The 23,416-nt window shown below is 56.1% G+C and overlaps 2 protein-coding genes across 5 annotated transcripts in view; both read right to left on the bottom strand.

Moving 5' to 3' along the window:
* The window catches only part of GATAD2B (GATA zinc finger domain containing 2B), a 78,505-nt gene extending 77,447 nt beyond the window's left edge, over nt 1-1,058 (bottom strand). The window contains exon 1 of the mRNA XM_080648708.1: nt 807-1,058. The gene's annotated coding sequence lies outside the window, so the exon portion shown is untranslated. The remainder of the gene's footprint in view (nt 1-806) is intronic.
* A 6,623-nt stretch (nt 1,059-7,681) lies between these two features.
* On the bottom strand, nt 7,682-22,597 carry DENND4B (DENN domain containing 4B). Of its 4 annotated transcripts, none has more exons than XM_080647675.1 (28): nt 22,535-22,597; nt 20,098-20,437; nt 19,251-19,503; nt 18,930-18,999; nt 18,557-18,726; nt 18,240-18,484; nt 17,626-17,692; nt 17,472-17,530; nt 17,158-17,302; nt 16,725-16,900; nt 16,475-16,575; nt 15,893-16,108; nt 15,271-15,416; nt 14,776-14,915; nt 14,563-14,689; nt 13,997-14,203; nt 13,531-13,659; nt 12,082-12,262; nt 11,683-11,850; nt 11,042-11,433; nt 10,754-10,876; nt 10,405-10,574; nt 10,181-10,322; nt 9,754-9,990; nt 9,142-9,259; nt 8,885-9,050; nt 8,731-8,795; nt 7,682-8,629 (listed from the first exon to the last, which is right to left on the bottom strand). In XM_080647675.1, exons 2-28 carry the CDS (start codon nt 20,412-20,414, stop codon nt 8,484-8,486), a joined length of 4,476 nt encoding a protein of 1,491 aa, XP_080503801.1. In that variant the 5' UTR covers nt 20,415-20,437; nt 22,535-22,597; the 3' UTR covers nt 7,682-8,483. The 4 variants fall into 4 exon arrangements, with proteins under 4 accessions (XP_080503801.1, XP_080503803.1, XP_080503800.1 ...); XM_080647677.1 differs by lacking the exon at nt 22,535-22,597 and adding an exon at nt 21,211-21,713 and having other exon boundaries at nt 11,042-11,106; XM_080647674.1 differs by lacking the exon at nt 22,535-22,597 and adding an exon at nt 21,211-21,712.
* Between the last annotated feature and the right edge of the window lie 819 nt (nt 22,598-23,416).

The raw sequence follows: 23,416 nt of genomic DNA, 5'->3' as shown, positions 1-23,416 counted from the left end.
CTCTAAGTCCCGGATTGGTTAGGGAAGGGTAAGTTCTGATTCCATAGACCCTCAAGCAATGCACTGGGATACAGATCCGGTGTGTCCCAGAAGCCCAGCTGAGGAAAGGGGTGGTTTAGTCGCTACAGAAGATAAGTGTCCACACAGACTGAGACAATTCCCTTTTCCTAAGGGAGAGCGAGGGAACCGTGGACGACGACGACGAAATAAAGGGGTCGGGTTCTGCGCTCCTGATTCCTTTACCTAAATAAAGATAATTACCTCGTGCTTCCTTTACCCTTCAGAATCCCCCATTTGTCCCAACCGCCGCCAAACACCAGACTGAAAGCAGGGAGCGGCCCCCACACCCTGAGGGCACCACTGGGGGTGGAAAGTTAAAGGGGGGACGCGTAGAGAGGAAAGAAGGGGAGCATGGCGGGCATGAGGCAGTGACTGAAAGCGGGGATGGCGGGGGAAACGGGGCGCGAGGGAGGGGAGAAAGAGTAAAAGGAGAAGGAATGAAGGGAGCTGAGGGCGCGCGAGGCCGAAGTGAAAGACCAGGGCGCGCGCACGGAGCGGGGGGAGGGGATGAGGTGAAGGGGGAGCGTGATGCGGGGGCGCGCGGTGCCGGGGTGGGGGGAGGGGGACGCAAGGCGGGGGCGCGCGGGCGGGCGTCGGCTCGCGGGCGCTTCCCCTCCCCCGCCCCTCCACCTTTCCCTTCCCCCACCTCCGCCACCACCGCCTCCTCCCAGCCTCCCTCCCTTCCTCCCTCCTCACCGCCCCCGGGCGGGCGGGCGGCCAGGCTGGCCTAGGCCAGAGCTCCTCACCTGGCGGTGGCGGTGTAACTCCCAGCTAGCTCGCCTCTTCAGGCGGCGGCGGAGGCGTCGAAAAAGGAAGAGGCGACGGCACAGTGGGTTCCGTACCCTGCTGACGGGACGAAGGACGGAGGTGGGAGAGGGGGGCGGGCCGGACCGGGGCGGGCGGGCGGAGCAGACACTGCGGTACAGACGGGGGCAGCGGCGGCGGCGGCGGCTGCACCGGCGGCGGCGGCACCACACAAACAAGGACGCTGATTGGGCAGCTGCCAAGCGCCTCGGCTCCGCCTTCCCCACACGCCACGACGCCCATTGGGCAACCTAAGCCGGCCTCCCCGCCCTCTTCTTCTAGGCCATACCAATAACAGAGGGGATGCCGGGACTACACCCCACCCTTGAAGAGTGAGTGGCTGGCGAAGTGATGATTGGCGTACTTGAAACCCAATCCTAAACGGAGGAGGGGGATGGTCTAGCGGGGGCGCGTTAATGGGTACCTCGACCAGTCCCAGACACATCCGGGTCTTCAGCAGTCCATTAAGTGTCGGGGGTCAAAAAATCGCTTCAGGCTGCAACTTTACCTTGGAGACGTTTTGGTCCCCAGGCAGCCGCCGTACCCCAGTATCCCAAAACCGGGATTCCCCTTTGGCTATCTCATTCTTCCACTTCTAAAGATGGAAACTAGCGAACGGCGCTGGGATCTGCGTTAGGTGGTGTTTCATCCCGAGAAAAATCCATGAATTTCATGAAAGAAGTAGCTTTAGGCGCTTAGGCCTTGCTTTCTATTTGGGGCGTGGCCTGTCTCCGTCTGCCAAAGGCCTTGAGCTTCCTAGTCTTCATCGTACCCCAGCATGGTCCTGTCGTGACTAAGCCATGGCAGCAGAAAAAAAAGGCAGCTAGCCAAATTGCTGAGAAATTACGGTATGCAAAGCCCTCCTAGCTCCTTCTCTCGGGATCTTGTCTGGTTAGGTTCACAGTGAAGGAAGCAGCCCCCTTACCCACTCCCCCTAATCAACTCAAGGCCCAACTCCTCTTGCTATTCCCAGAAGCTGTTAGACCCACCTAAACTTTCTTAGCATTTCTTGAGCACCTCAGTGATAAGCAACAAGTATCAGAATGTGTTGAGGGAATTATAATAGTTGACGTTTTGGGAAAGAGACTGAGCTATACATGCATTATTCTTTCAAGAGCTTTACATGGGTTATCTTACTTCGCGTAACTGTGGAGTAATTATTATCCTCATTTTACAGATGAGGAAAAAGGAGGTACAAAAGTTAAAAATGCTAAGTGGCAGAGCTGAAATTTGAATAGAGGTAGATCAAAAAACAGGCTCAGAGAGGCTAAGTTGACTTGCAAAGGCCAAACAGCTAATTAGTGACTATGCAGTGCTTTGAGCCCAGAAACGACTGATTCCAGAAGCACTAGAACATGTTCTTCAAATCATTTAGAAGTCGTGCTCTGCACTGGAAATTAAACTAATGAAGGACGTGGCCACACACTAAAGAAGGACCCTGAACACACATACACACACACACACACATACGCACACGCACAGGCATGCCCCAATTCTTATTTTAAGTGGGTGAAAAAAAACCTTGTTTCATTCTAGTATAGTGTCCAGGTAAAGAACATGGTCTCTGGAACCGGTTCGGCTCAGTGGATAGAACGTCGGCCTGAGACTGAAAGGTCCCAGGTTCGATTCCGGACAAGGGCATGTTACCTAGGTTGCGGGCACATCCCCAGTGGGCGGTGTGCAGGAGGCAGCTGATCGATGTTTCTCTCTCATCAATGTTTCTAACTCTCTATCCTTCTCCCTTCCTCTCTGTAAAAAGTTAATAAAATACATTTAAAAAAAAAAAAAAAGAACATGGTCTCTGGAGTTAGACTCAGGGTTTGGATCTTTGCTGTACCTCTTATTAGTTGTGTGATGTGGGAGCAAGTTAATTTATATTCTCTACTAGTGGCCTAGTACACGAAATTCTGCACATTAAAAGGGAATTAGAGGAAATATTTTAATATTGCTATTTGCCCTTTTTCTATAATACAAGTGTCAGAGGTTAAAGAAAATTAGTAAAATGTATATGAAAATCTCCTGTCAGAGTCTGGGGCAATGCCGCGGGGCCCAGAGTCAAGTCCCCGCCCACATGCGTGCACCTTTAAATCACGGGAGACCCAGACCCAACGCGCCCCACCCCCGTCAAACCCTGCAGGGTGGGGGGCACAGCCTCAGGTCCCCAGTCAAGCCCCGCCGGGCGGGGGGCACGGCCTCAGGTCCCCGGCCCCAGCACGGGGGAGAGGGGCGGGGGGGGCGCAGCCTCAGGTCCCCCAACCAGGCCTCAGGTCCCCACCCCGGCACAAGGGCGCAAGAGTGTGACGACCATTTGCATATTAGCTCTTTATTTATTTATTTATTTATTTTAAATTTTTTTGGTGTTTTTTTTCTTTTATTTATTTATTTTAATATATTTTATTGATTTTTTACAGAGAGGAAGGGGGAGGGAGAGAGAGTTAGAAACATCGATGAGAGAGACACATCAATCAGCTGCCTCCTGCACATCTCCTACTGGGGATGTGCCCGCAACCAAGGTACATGCCCTTGACCGGAATCGAACCCGGGACCTTTCAGTCTGTAGGCCGACGCTCTATCCACTGAGCCAAACCAGTTAGGGCTTAGCTCTTTATTATATAGGACTAGAGGCTCGGTGCATGAAATTTGTGCATGGGGGGCGGCCTTCAGCCCAGCCTGCACCCTCTCCAATCCGGGACCCTTCAGGGGATAACCGGCAGTTGGACATCCCTCTCACAATCCGGGACTGCTGACTCCTAACTGCTCACCTGCCTGCTTGGCTGATTGCCCCTAAATGCCCCTCTGCCAGCCTGGTCTCCCCCAACTGCCCCCCTGCCAGACTGGTTGCCCCCAACTGCCCCCCCTGCCAGCCTAGTCGCCCCACGCAGCCTGCTGTTCACTTGTTTGGTCATCCCTCACTAAACCCCCTGCCGACCTGATCATCCCACACAGCCTGCTGTTCAGTCGTTTGGTCAGCCCTCACTAACCCCCCCGCCGGCCTGGTCATCCCACACAGCCTGCTGTTCAGTCGTTTGGTCATCACTCACTAACCCCCCCCGCCAGCCTGGTCATCCCACACAGCCTGCTGTTCAGTCGTTTGGTCGTCCCTCACTATCCCCCCCGCCGGCCTGGTCATCCCACACAGCCTGCTGTTCAGTCGTTTGGTCCTCCCTCACTATCCCCCCCACCGGCCTGGTCATCCCACACAGCCTGCTGTTCAGTCGTTTGGTCCTCCCTCACTATCCCCCCCACCAGCCTGGTCATCCCACACAGCCTGCTATTCAGTCGTTTGGTCAGCCCTCACTAACCCCCCCGCCGGCCTGGTCATCCCACACAGCCTGCTGTTCAGTCGTTTGGTCGTCCCTCACTATCCCCCCCGCCGGCCTGGTCATCCCACACAGCCTGCTGTTCAGTCGTTTGGTCGTCCCTCACTATCCCCCCCGCCGGCCTGGTCATCCCACACAGCCTGCTGTTCAGTCGTTTGGTCGTCCCTCACTATCCCCCCCGCCGGCCTGGTCATCCCACACAGCCTGCTGTTCAGTCGTTTGGTCGTCCCTCACTATCCCCCCCGCCGGCCTGGTCATCCCACACAGCCTGCTGTTCAGTCGTTTGGTCGTCCCTCACTATCCCCCCCGCCGGCCTGGTCATCCCACACAGCCTGCTGTTCAGTCGTTTGGTCGTCCCTCACTATCCCCCCCGCCGGCCTGGTCATCCCACACAGCCTGCTGTTCAGTCGTTTGGTCCTCCCTCACTATCCCCCCCGCCGGCCTGGTCATCCCACACAGCCTGCTGTTCAGTCGTTTGGTCGTCCCTCACTATCCCCCCCGCCGGCCTAGTCATCCCACACAGCCTGCTGTTCAGTCGTTTGGTCCTCCCTCACTATCCCCCCCGCCAGCCTGGTCGCCCCACACAGCCTGCTGTTCAGTCGTTTGGTCGTCCCTCACTATACCCCCCGCCAGCCTGGTCATCCCACACAGCCTGCTGTTCAGTCGTTTGGTCATCCCTCACTAACCCCCTGCCAGCCTTGTCGCCCCACGCAGCCCATGTTCAGTTGTCCATTCAATTGTTTCGGTCATGACGGCCCCTGGCTTTTTATATATCAGGATGCCTTAGTTTCCCTGTCTGTAAAAATGGAAATGACTGATAAGAGTACCGAGCTCATAGGGTAATTGTGAGGATTATAAAATAGTCGATTTAAAATGCTCAGGACAGCCTGATCGGTGTGGCTCCGTGGCTGAGTATTGACCTATGAATCAGGAGGTCAGGGTTCAATTCCCAGTATGGGGTGTGTAGGAGGCAGCTGATCAATGATTCTCATCATTGATGTTTCTGTCTCTCTCAGAAACCAATAAAAATATAAAATGCTCAGGACAGTGCTAAGATACAGTAAGTACTCGATAAACAAATAGTAACTTATGCGTTTCCTCACTTTTCCAAGAATTTCACCATCTTAGTTCAAAATTCAGCTTCTGTTGATATTCTATTGGTACTAGTCTTGTACTGAACTGAAAATTATTTCTCTACCAACCCCCTAATTTTAATGCTTTCACTAACTGTTATTAGTACACATGATAGAGGACCTATTATGTCATCAGGCACTCTTTCATATGCTGGGGCTATAACGGTAAATGAGATAGTCACTGCCCTCATGGAAGGTATAGTCCTCTTCCCTAACCCGCTTAAACCATGATCAGTCCAATGCATTCTCTGTTATCTGAAGGCCCATTCTTCAAGGGCTGTGAGGAAACATAAGAAATATGTTGGATACCAGCCCAAAGAAGATACTAGTGAGTCCTAAGAAAATGCCTTCTAACAAAATTAAAAATCAGGCCATGGAGGGGGACTTTCAATCTGGAATAATCAAGTTCCAAGGAAGACAAGTAAGTGAGGCCACTGTTGTAATGTACATGACCTTTGCCCTATGCAGTCTCTGTTCATTTTCTTTTTGAAGCTAACATTTATTAATTTCATATGGATTACATAATTAATCTTTAAACAACCTCCCCAATTTGCAGATGAGGAAAAACTGAGGTATAGCAGTTAAGTAACTTGTCAGATGTAATAAAATTAGTAAGTGGCAGAGACAAGATTTAACTACAATTTTTCATACTCAAGCCTATAAACTTCAAAGCCTAGGAAGATAACCCTCGCCGGTTTGGCTGTGGATAGACAGAATGTGGCCTGCAGACCAAAAGGTCTGGGGTTCGATTCTGGTCAAGGGCACGTACCTTGGTAGCAGGCTTCTTCCTGGCCTGGGCCCTGGTTGGGGCTCGTGCAGGAGGCAACCAATGGGTGTTTCTCACATCGATGTTTCTGTCTGTCTTTCCCTCTGTCTCCTACTCTCCCTAAAAGTCAATGGAAAAACATCCTCGGGTGAGGATTAACAACAACAACAACAAAAATAGTCTGGGAAGAGAAATTGGACCAGGTTATATGTACATATCCTTCCCCTCACACAGTTCCCTAAGCCACAGGACAGAGAAGATATCAGATGCCATGATGATTACTTTATTACTGGAATTCTCAGATATTCTTGTGGTTAAAGAATTCTATAGTTCTGCACATCTGACTGTACACCTCTAAAATGAAGCCCCAAAATGAGAAACAGAAGCTGGAGGCAGGGTTGATTAGCATTATTGTTTGTGAACCAAGAGGCCCTCTAGACCAGTAAGACTGTACGGCCTATTAAAGTAGGGACTGAGCCCTAAAAATCTCTACAATGTCAGTTGGTTTAGCATATTACTAGGCACATTACACTCAACAGAACCATGATTTCAGGAAGGCAGTGGCTCCATTGCAGAAGGTCCCTGAGGATGATACAGAGAGAGGTTGATTTTGAAGAATGAGGTCTGATCAGAACCTGGGGTGACATGAAGGTTCCCTCTGAAGAAGGCATCTTCTAGTCCCTGGCAAAACTGATGGCATTTCCTAAGCCCCTGCTTTCCTCCTGTGCAGTTTTTTTGCCATGCTCAAGACAGGATGGTGAAGGGTCCACTGGCTTGAAAGTCCCGGAATTCAGAAGTAGAAGAATTCTTTTCATCCACTGATCTCACCCCAAGGAATGGAAAGGCTCCTGTAAGTTATTTCCTCCATTGACACTCACACCCTCCTTCCCTAAGGCATTTCTGTTTTGTTGGCTAATTCCCTTTGGTAATTTGTTTTGCATCTCTGTTTGGAGTTGTTTCTGTATCTAGTTCATTATACAGGAAAGAAAGGGAGAACTCCAAGTAGGCCAAAGGGATTAGAAAAACGATGCCTGTCTCTCTGATGCCCACATGCAGTGAGCCCCTTAATCCTTGTCCCAATCTTCCTGGCACTGTCCCCAGACTGAGACCCTGGTTGGAAAAGCACTCCCTCCAGCTGGAGCAACCAAGGAGGCCTAGGATGACTGCCAGGGCTCCCAACATGCATGAGGGCCACCAACACCAACTATTGGGGAGAGCGCTGTCATCCCTGTGGAGGTACTGGAGAAGCTGGGAGGGGAGAAGCTGGGGGGAGAAGGAAGAAGGCAGAGATGAGCTCAGGGCCCCCAGAGAATGGAGTCTTTGTGTGGGCAGACAGATGAGGGACAAGGGGGCGATTGTATGGGAGGGCCGGAAGTGCCACACAAACTGGCATCACCACAGCCAGCACCGGATTCACCCCTCTCCTGCTCTGAGAACTCCCTGTGCCTCAAGGGACCGGTAGCAGACCTGGTCAGGGAATGCCAGGTGTACCTGAAGGCTGCAAGAGATGGAAAGGCGGAAGGGAGGATGTACCAGCCAGGGGAAAAGGAGAGGTATCCCCCACCATTATCCCAGACCCAGAAAACAGGAGGCAGAAGGAAAAAAAACAAACAGAAGCAGCTTTTACTGTATTTACATCCAACAAAACTTCGCAAGGAACAATCCTTATTGCACAGTCAGGGCCCTGGGCGGGTGATGCATTCCCCAGGTGGAGTGGACAAGAAGGATTAGGACTTAGAGGGGCACCAATCCTTCCTAAGGAGACCTTGGGACTCCTCCAGTTCCCACCTCTTGAAATTTAAGGCGCTACAAAGCACTGCACCATGGGACCCCATCCCCCTTCTCTTTTTCACCATCCATAATAACTTCATACGCAAGGGGGCTGTGGCTCCAGAATAAATAACTTAAAATAAAATACAAATTCTAAGGTAGAAAGGCATGGAGAGCCTTAGACTCCTTCAGCAATTCTAGCGAAGAGGGACCCTCCTTGATGGGGAACGATAGTCCTCCCTCCCATTCAAGGCAAAGGCTCAGTTGCTCTGTATCTTTCCAGTTGTTTTTTTTAAAACAAAAACTTATAAAATGACCAGGGTAGTGCAGACCTGTGGATAACTGGAGGGGAGTTCCTAGTATAGGATGCGGAGAAACAGCTGTGCCAAATGTCCCCGGGCCTCCGCCACTGTCAGCATGAGCACAATGAGCAGGTTGGAGACAGGGAGTTGTGACTTTTGGTAGTACTGGGTCCCTCTTCCTGCTGTCCCCACTGGGGGCCTATGGCTGGGCATGTCTCCTGGCCCGTTTCCCAACTCCTCTATGAAAGGAACAGGCAAACAGATGATCTCTAGAATCCTTTCTCCTTCACCTCCCCACTCCAGGCTGGAGGGGGGAGCTTAAGGGTCCCTAGCATTCCAGAAGTGCTCCAAAACATTTTCGGCAATCAATGGCCTTTGGGGTGGGCATCTGTGCCCGCCGCTGCCTCAGCTCTTCCTTGCCCATGCTGCTGGCCAGCTTGTTAAAGGCAGACTTGTACCTCTTGTCGAAGTTCACTAGGGAAGAGGTAGAAGGCAGGTTAATATATAAGGAGTCCAACCTCCCACACAGGGCCCCCAGATCCCTAAACTCTTCAGCTCCCTGCCTGCACCCTCACCTATTTTCATGTGGTCCTTGCCCAAAGCAGCCATTGTCAGGAATAAGATCTCACGGTAGATGCCCCTGAAGTGGAGGCAGAAGGGCATGAGTGAAAGAAAGGGGATACCGAGTCTGGTACAGGCCAGCAAACTCCCAGATGGGAGCCCCCATACCTCTGTAGGTGCAGGCCTGTGGGAGGGGGCCCTAAAGTTTCTAGCAGGAGCCCTATAGCCTTGTGCACCTCATTGAGACCAACATAACGCAGCACCGACTCCAGCAAATCCAGGCTCAGGGATGCAGGTACTGGGCCTGGCCATGCCACCCGCTGGGGGATCTGGCCTGGGTGAAAGAAAGGAAGGTAACCAGGATTATTGAGTCCTCTGGGTGTGGGACCCACCCCTTCCCACCCTAGGCCAAATACCAGACTCACTGTGGACTCGCCAGAGCACATAGAGAGGGGGACAGCTATTGGGGTCGGGGGTCAGAACATCCCACAGCAGCCGCACCTGCACAGATGCTGGATCAGGTACTAGCCAAGGAGATGGGGCCTGCAGGAGGCCAAGAAAAAGGAGACAGTGAGGCTCATGGAGGATAAGACATGGACAGACAACGCTCCAAGACACACAGGGACGTTACAGGACATAGCCAAAGGGAAGAGGGAAAGGAACTCTCACCCCCAGGAGAACACAGGCTCTCTGAGAGCAAGGACTTTGTTCTGTAATCTGCTGTGTTCCTAGTGCCTAAACACTGTGCCTGTGCTCAATAAATATTGGTAAAATGAGTAGACACACATTAATGAATCAGTCTGGACATTACACAAGGTGTCTAACAATAGCCCTGGGCGGGGGGGCGGGGGGGCAGCAGGGAACTCTCATGCCATTTTATAGATGAGTAAACCCAGGCTCAGGTGTGAAGTAAGACCAGGTACGCCCGACTCCAAAGCATGTGCTCCTTCTACAGTACCAAGAACACAGAGGACTGAGACTGAGAGCTGAGAGCTGAGGCAGACCCTCGGGAACAGGGAACCACTGAGGGCACTGACCTGGGGGGGCGGGGGACCACTGCAGGAGGCAAGCACCAGGCATGGCAAAATACTGGGCAGGCGCAGCCTCTGGAAATACCACAGGAGGTTCCAGAAGATGATGGGGTGGGCAGCAGGCAGCTCAGGCAACGCCAGCACTTCACTGCCCTCGTTCTCTACCAGCGACTCCAGCTCCTTACGCAGCACCAGGGGGCTCAGGTATGCCCATGCCCCACCCTCGACTCGCTGGGAGGCACCCTGTTGGGCACAAATGGGGAGAGCAGGGGTGGGCATGTGCCATGCCCCATCCTCAGAGCCATGCTTCCACATGGCCAACAGCTTCTGGGATGCCCCTTGGCCTCAATGCCCGTCTCTGGACAGAATTACTGGGGGCCCCCCACAGGGCAACACACACCCATTCCTCATGCCCCTTTGGCCCAGCCCTTACCCCCATGTGCCCATTGCAGAGCTGGGGCTCATCCAGGGCAAGGCAGAGCCTGCGGTCACTGAGCACAGGGCCGGGGCCCCCTGGGACAGGAGCATCTTTGCTGCCACTGGCACCAGCGGGAGCAGGCTTGGGGCTGGGAGCACTGCAGGGGGATAGCAGGAGGGTTCAGCACTTGGGCCTCCACCTCCCTCTCCCACCAAAAGCATCTGCCCTGCTTTGGGCACCTGGGTCGGGAATCAACAGTCTGGACACTGAGCAGGGGCACAAAGGGGCAAGCGCAGAAGGGGCAGGTTGTGTTGAGATTGGAGTCATCAGGTGCCCAGCCAGCCATAATCTCCTCATCGTATACCAGCGAGTCACAGGCCCGGCACAGGGAGCAGCTAGACAGCAGAATCTGCAGGCAAGAAGACCCCAGGAAGCAAGCCCTGCTTGGCCTCAGGCTCCTTCCCCAGCCCCTCCCACCTCCGAACCCCAGCCCAGCCTCCTGCCTCCTCCTCCCAGCCCCTGCCTTGACAGAGTGAGTGGGGGTCGGGGGGTGTGTTCCAGCACATCCGTGTGGGAGGTTATCCTCACTTCCAGGGAAGGTGGCTGGGAGGTCCCGGGGGTTTCAGTGAGGCGCTCTGAGGAATGGCGAAGGCTCAGGCTGCTGACAGAAGATTCTGAGAGGTCCCACTCACTGCCCAGAGAGGCTGAGCTCTACCGCACATGAGAAAGCATGGTCAGCCAGCCCATGCTCCTTCTCACCCAGGACGCTGACTCCCACCACCCCTCAGGGCCCTCTCAGGCTCCGTCCATTAGCAGCAGCCCCTCCCCACCAGCCTCTGGGTACTGAAGTGTCTGGACCTTCCCCTTGCTGGCTACCTCGGAGGCAGTGGATCCAGGGCGCTCCCGGGGGTGCAGAAGGCCATCCATGGGGCTGCGGTGGGCTGGGGGAGGCAGGTCGGGGGGCAGCTCAGGTGGGGGAATGCGAGAGACAGAGGAGCGGCGGCGGGAAGGAGTGAGCAGCTGTTGGAGGCGGGCACCCAGCCCTCGCCGGGGGGTGCTGCTCTCATCCTGATGCCCACTAGCCTTGGGCACACGCTCACTTAGCCCTTCCACGACTTCAGTGGACTGGGTACTCAGGGCTGAGCCTGAGTCCCCTGGGCTGCCTCCAGCTGCCAGCTCCTCCCCAGTCAGGCTCAGGTCTGAGAGGCTTCCATCGTGCCAGGGCACAGGTGATGCCCGGGACTCCAGTACCCCCAAGGCCTCCATCACTGCAGGGCAGAGAAGAGTCAGGGAAGACGAAGCCCAGCCCCTCCTCCAGAGACTGAGTAAACAACAGTTTCTGGCTGCACAAACTCTGGCACCACAACCCCTATCATGACGGCATTCTGGGCGAGATTCCCTGAGTCTGCAGTCCCCACCACGGAGGGCCACCCCTCCATCCTGGCCCTAGTCTTCCTCTCTCACTGGCAAGTGGTTAGAAAAGCTGACTGGGGTGTTAGTCAGTCAAGGGCACTCACTGTGGGCCACGCCAGCCTCCACAGTGGGTTGTGCCTCTCGGGCACTGCCCAGGCTGCCACTCTTCAACAGGCGCCCCTTGGGTGAGGCCGGGTCCCGCAGGCTTCGCCCAGCCCAAGTAGTCTGGCGCTGAAGGGGGCGGGAAGGGGAGGGGCGCTCCAGGCAGGGCTCTGTAAGAGACAGGGAGGGCTGAAAGGCAGCCAGGTCAACACCCAGCCCTCTATTCCAAAACAGAACTCCTTGCATGGACCTGGGTTTGTAAGGTTCTTTGCAGAACTTTATCTCCTTTGTTACCAACCAAGTGTCGTTTATCCACCCCCAGAACACCCAGTGCCAAACAACAGGCCAGTCCCAGCTCTCCATGCCTGAGCCCCAAGCCTGTGTCTCCAACCCCTACCTACCTGTCTGGGAGCTGCCTGCCTCTTGTGCTGCCGCCTGCTGCTGCTGCTGCTGCTGCTGCTGCTGCCACCGTTCCTTCAAGGGCTGGCGGAACTGAGCAGCCCCCAGGACAATGTTCCGAAGCTTGGCCCAGCGCAGGCGCCCACCAGGTGTACCAGATGGCCACTTACTCTCCAGCACAGCCTGCCAAGCATAGTGCCCATTAAGATGGCCTACTTTCACCCTCAGATCCCAGCCCAACACCTCCCGCCTGTCCTGGAGCCCAGGGACCACCATCCCCTCCAGGCGTGCCACCCAGGACTGTTCTGCCAATGGCTTAGCCAGGAGAGGCAGTTGGCAGTGGCCACTACTGACAGGGGCTAGTAGAGGAAGCCAGAAGCAGGGAGACGATTTATTTCCAGACTCTGTTACTTCTAAAGCAGGGGTCCTCAAACTTTTTAAACAGGGGGCCAGTTCACTGTCCCTCAGACCGTTGGAGGGCCGGACTATAGTTTAAAAAAAAAACTATGAACAAATTCCTATGCGCACTGCGGGCCCGGGACAAGTCGGCTGCTAAGCAGGACAGGCAGCGGCACCCGGTGGGCCGGATAAATGTCCTTGGCGGGCCGCATGTGGCCCGCGGGCCGTAGTTTGAGGACCCCTGTTCTAAACTATATGGCTTTGAAGAAATCACTTCACTTTTTGGTCATGAGTTTTCTCATCTAAAAAACAGGAGGCAGCCCGAACCGGTTTGGCTCAGTGGATAGAGCGTCGGCCTGCGGACTGAAGAGTCCCAGGTTCGATTCCGGTCAAGGGCATGTACCTTGGTTGCAGGCACATACCCAGTAGGGGGTGTGCAGGAGGCAGCTGATCGATGTTTCTCTCTCATCGATGTTGCTAACTCTCTATCCCACTCCCTTCCTCTCTGTAAAAAATCAATAAAATATATTTAAAAAATAAAAATTTTAAAAAAAAATAAAAAACAGGAGGCAGTTTAGTGTCATGGTCAAGGGCCTGAATTCAGGAGACATCAATATGCTTGTGTTCATATCCCACTTCCCTAACTTACTCACTGTGGGACCTTGGACAAGTTACTAACTCTGCAACCTCATTGCCTCGTCTGTAAGATGGCCATAATAATCCTTCAACCTCTTGGGACTATGGTGAAGACAAAATGATGTAAATGTATCCTGGCACACCGGCTAACACTCAGCTTTAATTGGGAGGTAGCAGTACCTGCCTCCCCTTGTCAGGGCTGTTGTGAATATCAAAGCAGCCAAGCATGCGAAAACCCAACGTAGGCGCTAAGACACCACAGGAGCACATGGATAGCAATGCTTACAGGACCTAGCTGGATTGATTGGGCCCAATCTCCAAGGAGAGGGGAGGGTAGCAGGTGCCAGGGAGCAGCCTCCTCCCCATACACACACCTGGCACATGCCACTGTCCCACCGTGGCCCCAAATTTGGTACCTTGTTGTAGTAGCCATAAGTGATAGTGTTGGGCACGATGCCTGCCTGCCGCATCTCCAGCATGACGCGCACAGACAGCACAGGCTGCCCATAGTGTGAGCACAGCTGCATCAGCACCCGGTAACACACCTGGGGAGGTACAGGATGAGGGGACTCACTCCCTATCCAAACCCTAAAGCCTCAGCAAGCACCTCTTCCAGCCTCTCCAGTTCTCACAGACTTCACTGGCCCCTGGCAGCTCCTGGAGCTGCCTGAGAGCTACCCACTGTTCCAGCTGACCCGCCACCTCCAGTCCCTGCTGCTGTTCCCGGTCATGCTCATTCATTCAGTGAATCTTACGAAGCACCTGGCAACTCCAGGGCTTGTGCCAATGCCCCCCATCTGCCTTCCCAGGTTTCTAGTGAATCTCCCTCTCATAGTACCCAGGACTGCACAAGCACCCCTGGGACTGGGCATGGGTACCCACCTCATCGGGCAGCACCACCTTGTGGTTCTCCATCTGGCGCAGCACGTGGTAGGCCGTGTGCAGTGCCTGCACCCGGGAGGGTGCTGACCGCACATAGGCAGGCAGACATAGGAACCAGAGCCCATAGCAGTGCCCCAGCAGGCACCGGGCCCACAGCTCAGGCACCGCCGCAGCCTTCTGCGCCATCCGCTGTGCGACCTTCATCTCCTAGATGGGGTAGAGGATGATGTCAGGGCAGGGCAGGTCTTAAAATGCTGTGGGAGAAGCATTTTAAGACCTGCCCTGGAGGAAGCAGGGGGGTTGCTGCACACACAGGCTTCAGCCACAGAGCCCTGGGCAGAGAGGCCCTGGAAGAGGCGACACAGCCCTGGGTTCCCAGAGTGCTCAGAAGATGAAGACAATGATGATGACAATGGTAACAATACCAAATGTTTTCTGTGCCAGGCATACGTAACCTTCCTAACAACCTTATGGGATCGGTACTATTATGTGCATTTTACAGATGAAGAAGCTGAAGCAACAGCCCTTGGCTGAGCCCTTGCCTCTGAGGGGCACCTGCTGGTTACCTGTTTAGTACGGCGAGGAGCAGGACTGCTAGGGGCACTACGGGACAGGCCAGGCACAGGCAGAGCCCCAGTTTGCTCTTGGGGAGATTCAAACAGCTCAGCCCGTAGCTCTGGAAATCCATCATAGCTGGAGGGGCAGAGAGGCAACATCAGGGGTAGTAAGCACTCAGCCTGTGTGGCCTCGGAACCGGTGAGGGCACCAGGGGCTCTCACCAGTACTGGGGAGTGGGTTCACTGCCCTCTGGCACCGGGGGCTCCTCAGGAGGCGTGATGAAGACAGTGAGCTCACTTCCCGACAGCTCCTCCAGCTCCACCAAGGGCGTCGGCTCAGGCTTCTCCTGCTCTGGGTGGACCTGGGACAGAATGGTAAGAGAGTGAGCATCAAGTGGGTGTGGAGCAGGGCCAGCGTGTCCAGAAGGTGGCAGGTGGCGTCTCCCAGGAAAGCACACCCCGGGGGAAGGAGCAAGTGCGCTGAGACTTCACCAAGGTCCTGAGATACAGCGGGGGAGTGGCGTCAGGAATGGAAAGATGGGCTATATATAAGCCAGCCATGTGTGGTTACACAGGCTCTGCACTGAGTAACCAGGGGCGCCATCACCGTCACAGACAAGATACAGAGCTGTGTTTATAGTGGTCCTGGGGTAACAGAAACAGCCAGGAGGACAGCGGAGGGCAATGGGCAGGAAGAGAAGGGACAATGCTCAAAACCTTATCAACGCAAGAGTCAAAGAATTCAAGGGCAGCGTGCCGAGCAGAGCCAAACGAGCATTCCTCGATGAACTGCGAGAACATCTGCGTGTGCAGCAGCTGCGAGTACAGCTTGTGGCTGGAGCGCTCCCGGGACTTGAGGAAACCTGAGGGCATGAGAACGGGGCAGGGGAGGAGATTACCAGGCTTCCTACCACAGCCACACCCCTGGTGAACCCCTCTCCTGGTTCCCTAACCATCCAAGCTACCATCCCTTTGGCCCCTCTGACACTACCCACACTCCAAGCGGACTGGTTCAGCTCCCCAGCACCATGGCCCCATGGAGTCCCTTTTGTCTGTCCGTGCTCCCTCCCTCTCACTGGGGCTTCTCCCGAACAGTGTCCCTGAAGAGAGATCTGCCCACGGGGGCGGCTCACCACAGGCCTCCCTGTGCCCACCCCAAACCCAAGGCCCCAGAGGGCAGGCCAGCTGGTTCCTCTTTGTGCCCTTACTCCCTCCAAGCCTAAAAGAGCGTATGGCTCAAAGCTGGTGCCCGTAAAAATGTCTGCTGAGTGAAGGAACAAGCCACTGAGCGGTCCCCAGTCCCCCAGCCACCCTTCCCAAGCAGACAGGCCCTCCTTACCCTGCAGGAAGAAGAGGTTGTCAACATCCCGAGCCCCCTCAGAGGGCGCCTTGGTGAGTGGACGCAAGAAGTCCCGGTAGCCCTTGAGCAGACAGGCCATGAAGCGGAGGAAGGCCCCCTGGACTTCGCGCTCCAGCCGGTCCCGGCGGCCACACACAGCCTCGTAGTCTGTCAGCAGGAACTCCAGGGACGCCTCCTCCTCGGGCCCAGTGTATGCTGGGGACCAGGGTGGCCTGAGACTGAGAGCCAGCCCCTGAGGGCTAGTCCCAACCCTGCTCTGCACACAGGTCTCCACCACTGCCAGGCTACCTCCAGCTGTTAAATGACTCTGCACCAATATTGACTGGAGAGTTACCTTGAGGCAAGTTTCAAGCCTCCCCAATGACCAGCTCGTCCTTCTCAATACATCCAGGAACACTAATATGATATATTCCTCCCTCTTGCTTAAATCTCCCTCACTTCCACCAAATGAAACCCTAACTCCTCTAACCTCCTCCAGTGAGGTCTGGCTCTCCACAGGCCTGCCCAAACTGGGGGTTTAAGGTCAATGACAGCTTCCAGCCCCCCACCCAGGCTTCTCACTCTGATCCAGCTGCTGATACAGGGCTGTCAGCGTGGCCAGCAGAACCTTGTAGGGTCTGCGGGGCAGGGTCCGAGGAGTGAGGGGCTTCTTTTCCTCCGTCCTAGGAGAGAAGCAGAAGGAAGAATAGGTTGTGGGGCTCCTTGCCAGCCTCTCCCACTTTGCCTGAGGCTCCTTTTACATATAGGTGGCACTCCATACACCCGCCCGCATCTCCTCCTCGCAGCCCCTGAATGAGACCAGCCATCTTACTGGAAGAGCGTGTTGGTGTCCAGATCAACACAGATGACATCAGAAGGTGGGTCGTGCAGATCAAAGTAGCTGGAGTGGATACCCACAATGAAGGGCACAGGGGCGCTCAGCACATCAGCCAGCGCCAGCGGGCACAGGGGAATGTAGGGGCACTGCCAGTGCAGCGGGAAGATCATCTGAAGCACCAGGGAGTGAGCAGCAGTGAGCAGGTGGGGGAGGTGTGGGGCAGCTGGGGGGCGGGAGGGTCATTGGCTTTTGGGTGGTGCCTGTTGAAACTGTAGAAGGTGGGTTCTGAAAAAGAGCCCCTGATGGAAGCTTAATGTCCCTGTAGACTGTGCCAAAGGAGAAGACTGAGGAACCCCCGCCCCCAGGGAAGAGTCCAGGGAGGGACGGGGTCACCTGAAAGAACATTCCGGGGAAGGAGGTCACTCACAGAGACGAGGGCCTCACAGACGCTGGTGAGCAGGTCCGGCCGCAGCGAGTGGACTAGTAGTTTGTGCTCCGTGAGCACAGCCAGCAGCAATGTGATGGCCAGCTCAGGGCCCAGGTTCTGCAGCAGCTGCAGGAAGCTGGCACCACTGTGGGTAACACCAAAGTGGGGGGCAAGTCACCTGGAGACCTGTTCCTAGCCACTGGGCACAGACCCCGCCGGGGCCCAGCCTGCACAGACCTCAACAGCTGTGCCCACCTGCCTGGCACCTACCATGTCCTTGGTCATCAACCCTCTCCCCCAACTTGGGCACATACCTGAGGGGCAGGGGTGAGGATACGGGCTGGCAGAGGAGCAGGTTGTCATAGGGAGACATCTGGGAGGCAGAAGAGCCATGGGTCAGGATAACGGAGGCTGGCCCCTGCCAACTGCCCTCCTCCCGCCCAGCCCCAGCCTGGCCTGAGCCCTCACCTGCACCAGGATGCGGGGTCTCTGTGGGGAAGGGAAGGGGACATTGTGAATGAAGTGGGAGATGTGCCTGGGGAAAAGAGGTATGCCGGTCAGAGACGGATTCTCCAGTCTATCTCCATCCTCCCATCACACTCCCTCTCCTCAGCCACCTGGCCCCAAGAACTTTACTCTTCCCTGACCTCACCTTGAGCCTGCGTCAGCCATCAGAGCAATATACAGGGTGTCCCCCCAAAATGTATACACACTTTAACAGCTGATAGCTCAGTTTTGAAATTAAATGTATTTTAATGAACACTGCCTTTATAATTACTCAAAGTGTGTGTAGACATTTTGGGGACACCCTATAGATAGAATTCATACAAATAAGAAAAGAGATCCCCTCTGAGCATGCAAGCCCCTTAGCTAGCAAGTGTAGACTGGATTCCAGGCCCCGCTCCCCCTTAGCCAGTGGCACTTTTGCAATGTATACAACCACACACGACAGCCCTGATCCCCACTCCTCTGCCCACCTCCCCCCCACACACCCCCATTCCGCTCCATCCTAATCTCTTCCATCTCTCCTGGCCTCCTGATCCCCTCAGACTCCTTCCCAGTGTGAGGGGAGCCATGCTCACGCTTCCAAGGGCAGGCGGTGGGGGCCTGAGACGGAGTAGCGGTAAAGGAAGGTGAGGAAGGCCCGGAAGGCGGGGAAGGCAGGCCAGCGGGACAGCACAGCGATGGCGCGCCGGCTGCGCACTGCTCGGCCCCCAAGCGCCCGGCCTCTTTCCACAGCGCTCAGCAGGCCCAGCGCCCGTGACTGCCGCTCTGACAGCCTGGCCCTCGGGAATGCCTCATAGAACTGCAGGGCTGCACCATACACCTGGCGGGGGCAGAGGGGCAGTCAGGTGGGCCCTGCACAGCCCAGACCCCCTCCCACACTCCGCACACCCACCTTATTACCAGCTGCACCCGTCAACACGAAGGTGGAGAAGACAGGCACCGGGTACTTGGTCTGGGCAGGCCAGCACTCAATAGTGGCCCCCATGGGTAGGCAGAAGACAGGCACTGACTCGGGCAGCGGAAATGTCTCATTGTCCTCCTCTGGGTAGCGGCCCAGCAGCTCTGCACCCAGGGCAGAGTGGAGGGCACCCAAAAGGAAGAGGGTACATCAGGCTCCAGGGGAAGGAACTGGGGGGCGGGGTCGTCCCAGGGAAGGGCCAAATGGCGAAGGGGAGTTCCGGGGACAATGAAAGTGACAGCCATGAGGCACCAGGGCAGAGGGACATGGAGGGCCAAGGGGTTAGAGGGACAAAGGGGCAACTCACCTGCCTCATACACAAGCGTGTTGGCCTTGGCCAGGCCCACCTTGTAGCACAGGTACACGGCTGGGCCCCACTGCCCGAGAAATAGCAAGAGACAAGCAGATACACAGGAACAAAGGCTTCTGGGGCCCACTTTCTCCACCACCCCTAAGTTGTCTTTCATCTTTAGAATTCCCACTAATCCCGGTCCCCCAAGACCAGAGTCCACCCTGGGCCCACGCCTGCCATCAGGGGCCTTAGGCTGAGAATGCCCTTTGTGCCCAGTGTCCGCACCCTCATGCTGAGGCGGTGCAGGTTTCAGCCCTGGGCCCGAGCCCCACTCACCATGCCAGGGTTGAGGTTGCGGGGCAGTCGGCAGTAAGTATGAGGAGTGCCCTCACCCTTGCTGGGCAGCACCAGGCAGAGGTCAGTGATGCCCAAGGCATGCAGCCCTGCCCCCTCTGCTGCCCGCCGGTAAGTGAGGTAGGTGCGGGGGTGCCCAGGGCCTGGAGGGGCCAGGTTGGCAGAGTGGCTGTAGGGTGTCGTGTCTAGTACTTGGAAGCCAGGCTTGGGACGTTCCTTCCCCTCATACAACACCCTTGGCACAGAGAATGGAGAGAGATGTCGAGCTTGGGGCAGAGGAGAAAGACCCCCGTCCTGCCAGATCTGCCTACGCAGTCCTACCTATCAGCCTCATAAACCCCGACCCCAGGGCTCACTTACTGCTGACCTCTGCCCCCAAGAACCCCATGCCTCTCTTCTGCCCTTGTCTCTTCTTCTCCATCAGCAACAACCACCCAGGCTTCCCATGGCTCTCCTAGTCATTAATAAATGCTAAGAAAAAAGTTACCATTTACGGACTCTGTGCTAAGTCCCTTCCGTGGATGATCTCATTTAATCTTCTCCGCCACCTTATGCGGAGGTATAATTTTCCCCACTTTATACATGAGGACACAGGCCAGAGGGGCTCAAACCCTGCCCAAGATCACACAGCTGGCAAGTAGCAACATTAGTACAAGTACCCAAATCGGTGTGAGGGTTAAGTGAATAAAAACTCAGTCCCTTCTCTCCGGCCCCGAGCCAGCCCACTGTCTTCCCGTTCCCATTATCTATCCCTCCTCCCTACCTCTCCCTGCCTCGCCCCACAGTCCCTCCCAGTCTCCCCTGGTGCCAACATGGGTGGGGCACACACCCTAGCTCCACGAGGGGCGGCTTGTCACGGCCCCTGCGGTAGCAGATGACAGGTTGAGTTCCACTCAGGAGCCCAGCGCTGAGTTCCAAGGGGTGGCCGCCCACAGAGGCCTGGATGCATGTATAGCCCTGGGGCACCTCCTCGCCCAGCGCCCTAGCGATGACTGCCACATCTGTGATGGGCTCAGCTGGCCGGGGAGGGCGCAGGGGCCCACTGGGCTCAGGAACCCACGTTTCCTCAGGAATGGGTGCTCCGCTCCCTGGAAGCCCAGCTATCACGAAGTAATCCACCAGCCGGGGGGGCCGCTCCTCAGCCATGGCCCCCCCCTCACTCACTGCATCTGCAATGGCCAAGGAAGGCTGGTGTTGCCGTGGCAACCAAGGTGCCTCCCCCCCACCTTTGCTTCCCTCCTCTTCATAGTCCCTTCAAGGAAAGGCAGGATCAGTGGTCAGCCAATCCTGAACTCTCCCGCCTATGACATCACCAGGCCTTCAGGGCCCCGCCACAGCTTCTTAAAGAGACCAGGACCCTCTCTTACGGTACTAGCCCTCGCCCTGAAGGACCCAAACTCCACTCCACCACACACAGCTAACTTGGGCTCTGACATCACTTTGTTCCTCTATCCCTTTTAAAGACCCCTCCCCTCCTCACCCCCTACCCATACAGAGTTATAATGGGTCAGTCTTTTCTGTAGTGGCCTGCAATGACATCATTAATTTTGGCCATGACATCATGCCAACCTTACAGTTTTTTTAAGGGTTTTTAAACTTCTTGACTCTAGTTATGACATCCTAAGAACTACATGAGCCAGTTAATGTTCTTAAAGAACACACCTCTAGATCTTGGGAGCACCCAAGTGTCCAGAAAACCCACAAAACCCAAGCTTTAGTGTCCTTTCACCAGACTCAAGTGTCCTTTCTCCTCACCTAATTCCACTAAACTGACAAAAAAACAAAACAAACAAAAAAACAGTGCCCGCCCACCTCCAGGATCCTCGGGTTATCCCCAGTGAGGACAAAGGCGGCTGTGGGAAACAGTCCCAGCCACCCCCATGCCCTCCTCCAGGAAGCCCCAAAACAGGCCCACAACAGGTCTTCAGTAACTGGGTCTCACCTGCCTCCATGGCCAACCCCCGAGAGTAGGAGCCTAAGGGCCCTGGGGAGCCCCAAGGTGCAGAAGCTAGGAAAGAGCTTGATGGGTGGCTTGCAGCAGAGGACAGGAGGAATGGGGGTGCTTCAGAGGGGAAGGGAAGTGACTTCCTGGAACAGTGGAGGGGAAGCTGTAGCTCAGCCCAGCTCAGCGGAAGTCAGCCTATGGGTGTGTGTTCGGGAGGCGGGGGTACAACTGAAGGCGCCAACACAGCATCATGCCAAGTGTAACCTCGGACTAAAGGACCCCCAGCAAAGAAGAGGAGGCTCAGAATGGCTCCAGGATGTATGGTCCTACTTAACCTCAGAGAACTCTGAGGAGCAAGGGAATCTCATGAAGCCAGGTTGGCCTTCTCAATATGGCTTCTGGACACACACACACCTCCAGCTAAATTTAGCCTCCATGTCTGGAAGGTGAAGCCAGGAGTCAGCGTCAGCCTCCTAATTTAGCTCTGGGGCACAACCGCATCCCTCACCCACTGCAGGTGAAAGGGCGCCCTATGCCCCAGGCAGCGGGCAGGAGCCCTTAGGTGGGCCGAGTGGGTGGACCTGCTCACTAGAGCCTCCCTCACCCAGCCAGGGAAACACCCTGCACAAGGCAGTCCTTGCTGCCTGGGGAAGGCAAGGGGCACGGGCACCACTCGGGGTCCCAACGCCCACAAACCAGGCGATGGGAAGTTCGGGCTGGGGCAGCAGGCGGGTGGAGCAGGAGACTGCTGAGGAAGGGACAGGAGCACCGGGGACAGGGACAGGTGCGCCAGTCGCGGGGGACGTGACAGCAACAGCGCCGCGTGACCTGAGCCAGAGGGAGGGGTGCTCTGGCTTAGGACCGCAGGAGAAAGGGGGTGCAGGGCACAGGGCGCAGCTAGCGAACTCCCCTCCACTTTCACTTCCCCAGGAGAGAGGAACCGGAACCAGATGTGCCACGCCAGAGAACAGCTGGGGGCCCTCCTCCCGCCCGGCACCCCCTCCCTTTCTTCCCCGCCCGCCAACCCGCCCGGTCCGGCCCCTACCTGCCTGCCCTGCGACTCCCTGGCCGGCCGGCCCGCTGCGGGCGGCTGGGAGAGTGGGCTGGCGGGCCGGCGGGCGGGCGGGCGGTGGACGGTGGGCTACCCGGCCCCGGACATGGCGCACCCGACTTGGGCGCCACTCCCTCCCGGGAGGCCAGGGAAGGAAGGAGAGGCAGCCGAGGGCGCCGGGGCGCTGGGCGCGGTGGAGGGAGATCCCGGCGGTCCCTACGTTCCCAAAGCGCTGCGCCACGCAGGGGACTGTGCTGCCCTGCAGCTCACTTGGGCGTGCGCTCCTCCGGGCTCCCGCTGGCTGGAGGCGGGGTGCTCCTCCGAGTGTCCCGCTTTCGCCGCTCCCCCACACCCCCACGGGGACGGTGGGCGCAGCTGCTCCCCCCACGCCCTCCAGGGCCTGTGGCCGTGACCCTGGCGGCGCCGGCCCAGCGCCCGCCCAGCGCCCATCCAGCGCCCAGCGGCCTGCAGTGCGACCCCTGGCGGCTGGGAGGGCCCCTTGCACCCAAGCAGCTTCTCACCACTCAAACGATGCTGCAGGACACTACCCGGGCGGCCCCTAAAGTCCAAGGCGATCCTAGTCAGATATGCAATGCAGGCCTTGGGGAGGGCCCTGAAGGCCTAGGCAGCGACACCAGGTGGCTGCCCCTACTTCCAGGTTTAGGGTACATTGTAGTCCCTTCCCGCCTAAGCCAGAGCTCTCAATTCTCTTTTCTGAAAATGACAAAAGCTTTGGAAAGAGGAAGAGGAAAGACCCGGAATGTAGGGTGTGAAAAGAATAGTAGAGGTGAGGGTAACTGAGGAGGGACATGACCCTTCTGACTTTGCTGGGAGTGGAAGAGAAGAGGGGTAAGACTATGATGGTTAAAGGGCTAGCAGCAACCCAAGCCAGAGAGAGGAAATCTCTTAGATTAGAACATAGCACTCAAGCATCTGTAGAATGGTGAGGGTGAATTCATGCCTAGTGAGGGGGCAGAAATGAGACCTCAGAGCTTCCCTGAGACCTAGAAGCATGGGATCAGAGGCTGGCCAGGTACCACTCATCTAATTTCTTCTGGGCTTAAAGGGCCATAAAGACGGGGGAGCCAACCCAAGACCTACATGGTGTCAGGATTTAAATCCTCTCTCCTAGGTAGCCTTAGTGTTGAGGCC

Source organism: Plecotus auritus, assembly GCF_963455305.1.
Source record: "Plecotus auritus genome assembly, chromosome: 12".
Taxonomy (NCBI): domain Eukaryota; kingdom Metazoa; phylum Chordata; class Mammalia; order Chiroptera; family Vespertilionidae; genus Plecotus; species Plecotus auritus.
This window is presented reverse-complemented; position numbering and strand designations above follow the sequence as displayed.